This window comes from Muscardinus avellanarius, assembly GCF_963383645.1.
Source record: "Muscardinus avellanarius genome assembly, chromosome: 3".
Lineage (NCBI taxonomy): Eukaryota > Metazoa > Chordata > Mammalia > Rodentia > Gliridae > Muscardinus > Muscardinus avellanarius.
The window spans coordinates 18,862,818-18,871,363 of NC_137788.1; the positions used below are offsets into that span (position 1 = coordinate 18,862,818).

Genomic DNA, 8,546 nt, shown 5'->3' on the forward strand with positions numbered 1-8,546 from the left:
TCTTTTCCATCGGGGGTCATTGTAGAGGAGAGGATGACAAAAATACCATGCCAAGTCAAGTCTTAGCTCAAGTTAGGTACCTAAATTCCTTTCTAAATTTAACTGGAGCAGTCGAGAAGGATCCTAGGTATTTTTCAATTTCAGTGAGGTGAGAGAGAGAGAAGGGGATGTGGACCTTACCGACTCCTTCAAGCCCTGCCGCATCTTTAAGAGGGTACAACCCAGATTTGGAAGGATGTGAGCGAGTCTGATGGAAAACAGGAGAGGGCGAAGAGGAGCCACCAAAGTGGGGAGCCAGTTCGGGGGTTGGTGTTGGAGAGGGTCAGGTGGAGGATTAGGCTTTGGGGAAGGGAGAGCAGGAGAGGGGAAGGGGTTGTGGGCGAGGTGGTGGAGGGTGAGAGGGGACAGCCCAGGCGTCTGCTGTATAAGGGGCTCGTCGCCACTTCTTTGGTGGCGAAGGCAGAGTTGGTGGAAGATGAGGAAGGGGGTGGGGAGCAGAGGGAGTCTGGGGCATAGTTTTGGGCAGGAGAACTTGGTGAGCATCACAGCGGGTGCCGAGGGAGGGGCGCACACGGAGGGCAAAACAAGGCCTGTACATAAGGGATTTCAGACCATTTGCCGGTACAGTGGCACAAGTTGTCTAGATTGGTTAGGATCTCAAAATTAAGGATAGCAGTCTCAGTCCAGACAGAGCCAGTGTCTAGCTTACACTGTGGCCATGCTGTGGTGCAGTAAAAGCAAAAATGCTTAGGTTTAATGGTCTCCGAGAGGCCGATTTGCTTTAGAGACTGGAGGAGGCACTGGAGGGGGATGAAGGCAGCAGGTTTACATTGAAAAGTTCCCATGGTTAGTAAGGGGAAGGTAGGTGTAGAGATCAAGGACCAGGGCAGTAATGAGAAGGAACTGACAGTAAGTGAAGGTGAGGAGGGAATGTTCACGAGTGGAGGTATGGGGACAGATCACGCTAAGAAGACCACAGACACAAATATTAGAAGGGAAATGATAACAACTGGGAACAGCAGGATGAAAACGTAGATGACTGGGCACCCCTAAGGGCGTGGGAGGCGATCTCTCTAGAGGGCATCCCTGTAGGGAGAGAATCTCCAGAAGGGCATGCTCCAAAGTCCTGAGCGGTGGCATCCCACGCCCCCAGCAGAGGAGAGTGTAGTAAGATCCCTGGTGGACCGGTCCTGTCAGGATATCAGGGGCTCAAGGGTGTGAGGGGAGCAGGTCATAGGGTATAGTGACAGCGAGAGGGAGAAACGTGGACAGGGGAGAGAGATGGGAGAGAGGAGAGGAGAGGAGAGGAGAGGAGAGGAGAGGAGAGAGAGAGAGAGAGAAAAGAAGAAGAAGAAGGAAGAAGGAGGAGGAGGAGGAAGAGGAGAAGGACGAGGAGGAGGAGGAGGAGGAGGGAGGTTTTTGTTGCCCCTAGACAAGAACCTAGAAGTTTACAGTCAACCAAAAATATCCTATTGTGTAGGATATACACCCCCTACATAGGCCATAGGCCACAAAGGTCTCAGGGACTCCCAATTACTATGGGTGGCCAGGAGGTCACATATTAGTAGGCTGGAAGGCTGACTGTGCTCCTCAAGGGAGTCAGAATGGAGCAGATACAACCCAGAGAGGAAGATGCTACACAAGGGGATGGAAAATGGAGTGTAAAGGATGATGGGAGGAGGCAAAGGAGCCAAGGTGAATACCTCTAGGTCCGAATCGGTGGTGTGCAGAGACGCCAGCAGCTTGTGGCCGGTCCTACCGGAGTCCTTCTCCATGACCCCCAGGTGGCGATCTGAGTCACGGCACCAAATGTTAGAATTATGGATCAAAAAAGGACAAGGGAGGGACAAAAGGACTCTGAGATGAGCTTTTATTGGCAGGTCTTGTGGTGCTGGTATACAGAATAAAAGCAACCCAACAGCCAGCAGTGGCTAAGGGCTGTCAGCAGAGTTTTAAGAGTTGCAGGAAGGGGTGGAGGGAAAATTTTTTGTGGCTTTTACTGCATCCGTTATGTAGTCAGCGGGTACTGAGTTGCAGCTGTGGGTTCTTTTTCTGTTTCTGCAGGTGCCTGTATGTCTTGGACTTCCTGGTTGCTCTCATCTGTTTTTTGTGTCATCAGCAGGCTACAGGCAACAGAGCTCCTCTGAGCCAACACATAGGTTAGAAGCCCCCAAGAAGGCATACCAGTTGGGAGGGTCTACTAATACGTATAATGAGGTAGAGGGAAGATGAAAAGAGGTATTACAAGGGGAGAGAAGGGGGAAAATGAGCCAGATGGGTGGCGCATGCTTGTAATTCCAGCATTTGGGAGGCTGAGACAGGAGGATTGGGGGTTCACGGCCAGCCTCGGCTATTTATCTATTTATTTATTTATTTATTTATTTATTTATTTATTTATTGCGGGTCTAGGGACGGAACCCAGGGGCATTCAACCTCACAGGTACACCCCCTGCCTTATTTTTTTATTTTTTATTTTTGAAACCGGGTGTCATTGAGTTGCAGAGGGCCTCGCTAAGTAGCTGAGGCTGTCTGCAAACCACGATCCTCCGGTCTCAGCCTCCCGAATGCTGGGATTACAAGCGTGCGCCACCACGCCCGGCTCCAGTCTCAGCTAGTTAATGAGGCCCTGCGCAACTTCGTGAGACCCTGTTTCAAAATAAAGAATAAAAAATTGGGCTTGGAGCGGGGCATGGTGGCACACGCTTGTAATCCCAGCATTCAGGAGGCTAAAACTGGAGGATCGCGGTTCACGGACAGCCTCAGCTACTTAGTGAGGCCCTCTGCAGCTCAGTGAGACCCGGTTTCAAAATAAAGAATAAAAAAATAGGGCAGGGGGTGTAGCTCAGAGGTTGAATGCCCCTGCGTTCCATCCCCAAACCCGGGAAAAAAAAAATTGGGCTGGAGATGGAATCCCAGTGCTTGGGAGGCTGAGACAGGAGGATCGCACAGGTTCGAAGCCAGCCTCAGCCACTGAGTGAGGCTCTCACCAACTTAGTGAGACCCTGCTTCCAAATAAACTATAAAATAGGTCTGGGAGTATAGCTCAGAGCTAGAAAAGCCCCTGGGTTTCATCCCCAGTACCACCAAAAAATAAATAAAAGAAAAAATAAAAAAAAGAAAAGTGGGTACTGAAAGGGAAAGGCTGGCTGTGATCATTTGCTGTTTAATTTATCGAACTTGCTTTGGGAATCCTGAGACATTTCCAAGAGCCTGGAATCTGACTGGACATAACCCAGGGTCAGTAGTCGTAACTCAGCGATAGAGCGCTTGCCCAGTGTCCGCAAGGACCTGGCTCCAGCCCTAGCACCACAAAAGCAAAACAACAACATGACCCAGTACAGGCTGCCACCAGGGAACATTGTTAGAATATCAGGTTCTGAAGATGGAGAGTCAGGGAGTACCTGAGTGGACCTTTCCTGGCAGGAAAGTTACCACGTTCCTCTGCAGGGGGACACATGCCGCGCATGCTCAGTCGGGACGTGGGGGAGCACCCTCGTCCGGAGTCTCATGATCCCGCATGGCACAACCGGTCCTCACCACCAGTGGGCGAACAGCAGCGTATCAGAGTTGTAAGGACTTTGCAGGTGTTCAGTAGCTTCCTCGTCCCTATTCTTCACATTTTACAGGGAGAGAAACCGAGGGCCAGCAAGGGCAAAGGAGTTGCCCGAGATCATGGTTAGTTTGGACTAAAGGCGGGACCAGAATCCAGGTCTCCACACATCAGACTCTGCCTCTCCCCACCAACTTCTTGCCTTGCGTTCAGCAGAGGCCAGAGCCCAGGTTGATAGAGCCAAGCACTTCCTTATTCTGGGAGTAAAAAAGAAACACAGTGTCTAGAGTATTTTATTTTTCTTCTGTATTTTTCTCTTTGCAAGATTATTAGTATTATTGTGGTTCTGGGGATAGAACCCTGAGGCATTCTACCTCTGAGCTATACCCCCAGCCCTATTTTTCATTCTTTATTTTGAAACAGAGCCTCACTGAGTAGCTGAGGTTGGCCACGAACCTGCCATCCTCCTGTCTCAGCCTCCCAAATTCTGGGATTACAAGTGTGTGCCACCATGCCCCGCAACTAAATGCTTTTTTTTTTTTTTTTTTTTGGTGGTACTGGGTTCCTGGAAGCCCTTCTACCTCCGAGCTACACTCCCAGACCTATTTTTACATTTTTATTTGGAAACAGGGTCTCCTAAGTCAGCGTGCGCAGCTGGCTTCAAACCTGCGCGATCTTCCTGTCTCTGCCTCCCAAGCGCAGGGATTACAAACGTGCGCCACCACGCCCGGCAACTAAATGCTTTTATAGGCCTAATTACACTTAATCTTCACATAAGATTATATAATGTTACATAATAACCTTATGAAGATGGCCTGTGTCCATTTTACAGACAAGGAAACCTCCTGAGGTCACACTGCTAATATATATATAATATATATATATTATATATATTATGTATATATATATTATGTATATATATATATATATATATTACAGTTACCTCTTTAATACCTGTCACATGACCCTACTGATTTCCTTCATTGTACTATCTGTAACTTTTTTTTTGCAGTACTGGGGATGGAACCCAAGGGCATTCTACCTCTGAGAGACATCTCCAACCCTATTTTTTATTATTTATTTTGAAACAGGGTCTCACTGAGTTGCAAAGGCCTCATAAGTAGCTGAGGCTGCCTGTGAACCATGATCCTCTTGTCTCAGCCTCCCAAATGCTGGGATTACAAGTGTGTACCACCATGCCTGGCTGTAACTATCGTGTGTGTGTGTGTGTGTGTGTGTGTGTGTGTGTGTGTGTGTGTGTTTTCCTGGGGAATTGGACTCAGGGGCATTATATCTTTGAGCTGCACCCCCAGCCCTATTTTATCTTTATTTTTGAAACAGAATCTCACTAAGTTGATGAGTCTCAGTACTTGCTGAGGCTGTCCTTGAACCTGGGATCCTCCTGTCCCCGCTTCTCAGGTACCAGGATTACAGGCATGTGCCCCCTAGCCAGCTTTATCTTCTTTATTCACTTATTGGATGTCTTCTTATGAGAATGTAGATGCAGAGCCTCAGTCAGGAATGGATGTCCTGACTGAGCACAGAGCCCAGCACTTATGAGGCAGAGAGGAGTAACTGGACATAGGATACTGTGTGAGCACCCAGTGAAGACATGTTTATTTTTTATTTTAATTTTAGGACATGATTAATCATTATCTTCCCTTTTATTGCCTCTATAGTCTAATTAGAATCCCTATACAATCCTTCCTGCCACTAACTATATTGCCTCCAGTGGGAGACCGCCCATATTTATTTATTTACTTTGGTACTGGGGATTGAAGCCAGGGGTGTTCTATCTCTGTGCTAAACCCCCAGCTCTATTTTATTTTTTATTTTTATTTACTTATCTTTTGTAATACTGGGTATGGAACCCAGTGGCCTTCTACCTCTGGGCTATTCCTTCAGCCCTATTTTTATTTTTTATTTTGAAACAGGGTCTCGTAAAGTTGTTGACAGACTTGCTGAGTTGCTGAGGCTGGCCTCAGACCTTGCAATCTTCCTGTCTCAGCCTCCCATGTACTGGGATGACAGGTTGTGCCCCCCCTTCCACATCTAGCCCACCCCCAATACTTGAAACACAGGTACCTGGGATCTTCAAAAATGTGGGGTTGTATTTTTGCTGGGGCTAACAGATGGTCAGCCCTGAGCCTGGCACACAGGGCGGGATGTCCCTTCCCCCCACTTACTCGGTGGGGTCCAAGGGGCTGAGTTGAGGGAGGGCTGGGAACACTCGGGCACTTAGACACTTGGTGACTCTCTTTTTCCTGGAGCCCCATGATACTGGGACACTGCTTGCTTCTGGTAGCGCCCCCAAGCGGGATGTCACAGGGTGAACAGGATTTTCTGAAGAGTCTGCGTCTCCAGGGACCCTAGCCTCCTCCAGGTCCCCCAGGGATGTACGAAGTCACAGTGGCTTTAACAGGGATTATCAGGGTGTCAGGAGGGCCCTTGCCCTGACAATATGTCCTGAGCGTCCTGGAAGTTGGTTCCTTATTTCTGAGAGTGAACACCCTAGGCCCTCAGCACATCACAACTCTTGGTCCCAGGGGGCAAGGGTACCCGGAGGTGGGGTTTTCATAGTGCCAGGACCAAGGACTTCATAGTGCTCATCCCATCGTGTGTGTGTGTGTGCGTGTGTGTGTGTGTATTACTAGGGATTGAATCCAGGGGCAACAGGGTCCTACTAATTGCTGAGAGCCTCACTAAGTTTCTGGGGCTAATGTGCAAAGTGCGATCCTCCTGTCTCAGCCTCCCAAATCCTGGATCGCAGGTGTACGCCACCGCACCCTGCTTGGCCATCTCGTTGATGCCCCGAGTTCCCAGGAGAATGGTCCCTCTTCTCCTTGCATTCCCTCACTGTGGCCGGAGGCTCCTCTGCTCCCCAGGCCTGAGGCTGCAGGCGCCGAGCTGCTTGCTGGGAAGGTCTTCCTGACTTGCCATGATGTGAGCCCGGCCCTGGCCCTGCGCCTACGGCTTATCTTGTCCCTCCCCGCAGGCCCAGCTCTCCAAGAGACCTGAACAGGTGGGCATGGACGGCCAGGCCTCCCTCCAGGAGCCTGTCCCAGCCTCCTCAGCAAAATGGGGCCCAAGCTTCTGGGATTGTTTTAAGCATGATGAATGGGCCCAGATCACTCTTTCTCCTCCAGGGAGAGATGAGTTTCTGACGTGGGTTGTTTAAAATGAGCAAAGAGGCCTCCTCAGCCCTCCGAGCAGAGCGGACCTCTGACGTCCGGCACCAGGGTGACGCTCACAGGAGCCTCGGTCTCGGTGACGGAGGGCCTGGGGGCTTCCTCCTGCCCCTCAGGCCCGCGCCCCCTCAGGCGATTCCTCCAGCGGAGCAGGCAGTGGCGGGCAGCAGAGCGGATCTCCCCACTCCGCAGGGCGTAGATGACAGGATTGACCATGGAATGGAGGAGGCAGAGCAAGGAGCAGAAGGCGAAGACCTTCCTGTCCTGGTCGGTCAGCGTGGCCACCAGGCTGTGGACCATGAGGGCCAGCACCGGGAGCCAGCAGGCGAACAGCGCGGCCAGCACCAGCCCCAGGGTCTTGGCCAAGCTCACGTCCAGCCTCACCCCGGCCATCCCGGGCACCGGCCTGTCCTGGTGCTCAGCCAAGCGGGCGACGTGCTGACGGGCCCTCCACAGGACGTGCCCGTAGGTGTAGACGATGCCGGAGAAGAGGAGGGCAGTGAGCAGGAGCCAGCTCACCAGGTAGTCGTCAGGGATCAACGGAAAGAGCTCAGAGCAGGGGCTGGGACAGCAGGTCCACCCCATGAGAGGCAGGTAGGAGACCAAGGCCGAGAGGACCCACATGACGCCCAGGGCCACCCGTGCCCTCCTGTGGCTGAGCAGAGCTTTGTGTGTCAGTGGGTAGCGCAGGCAGAGGTAGCGGTCAACGGCGGTCAGCAACAGGCTGCCCAAGGAGGCCGTGAAGGTCATGGTCACACTGCCGATCTTCAGCAGGAAGACGGCCTTGGAATCCACGCCATGGAAGACATGGAAATTGACAAAGTTGCAGGCGAAGACGGCACTGGCCAGAAAGTCAGCGGCTGCCAAGCTGCCAAGGAACAGGTAGGAGGGCTTCCTGCAGAGCCGGCGGGAGGACAAGATGAGATAGAGCACGGCCAGGTTCTCCAGGGCGCTCAGCAGGCCCAGCAGCGCACACAGCACCGCCACTGCTACCCGCTGGGCGCCGCTCAGGATCATGTATTCCTTCATGGGGTTGAAATCCAAGCCGTGGGCAGAGCCGTTGACCACCCCCGTCGCCCGGCATCCCTCCATGGGCCGGCGCCTGGGCTTCGCTGCAGTAAGAGGACAGTTTTTCAGTCAGTGCAGTGAAACCTCACCCAGTAACTCACTAGCAAACCCACCTGTGCGGAGGGATCAGCTGCTGAAAACCCACTTCTGCCCTGGTGGTTGACCTGGGTTTTGCCCTTCCTCCATTCAAGTGGAGAACCGGGCCTGTGCGAACACATGAAGTGACCCATGGGCGTGGTGGCGCACGCTTGTAAACCCAGTATTTGGGAGGCTAGGACTGGAGGATCATGGTTCGCGGACAGCCTCAGCTACTTAGTGAGGCCCTCTGCAATTCAGTGAGAACCTGTTTCAAAATAAAGAATAAAAAATAGGTCTGGGGGTGTAGCTTGGAGGTGGAATGCCCCTGGGTTCCATCCCCAGTACCGCAAGGAAAAATAAAAAGTGACTCCTGAGCCTGAATCCCAGTACTTGGGAGGCTGAGAGAGGAGGATTGTAAGGTTGGAGGCCAGCACACAGTATCTTAGAGAGACTTGTTTAAAAAAAAATAGGCTGGGGATATAGTTCTGAGGTAGAATGGCCCTGGGTTCAATCCCTAGTACCAAAACCAAAACCAAACCAAAACAAAGCAAAACAGTATTTTGAGGCTGAGATAGAAGGATCACAGGTTCAAGGACAGCCTCAGCTAGTAGTGAGACTCATCAACATAGCGAGACCCCGTTTCAAAATAAAAATAAAAGGCC

General features: G+C 51.5%; 1 protein-coding gene across 1 annotated transcript; it reads right to left on the reverse strand.

Annotated features, from left to right (window-relative positions):
- Positions 1-6,747: 6,747 nt before the first annotated feature.
- On the reverse strand, positions 6,748-7,830 carry CNR2 (cannabinoid receptor 2; the record flags this gene model as incomplete). Its single annotated transcript, XM_080691349.1, has 1 exon — positions 6,748-7,830. One exon carries the CDS (start codon positions 7,828-7,830, stop codon positions 6,748-6,750), a length of 1,083 nt encoding a protein of 360 aa, XP_080547475.1.
- Positions 7,831-8,546: the final 716 nt, after the last annotated feature.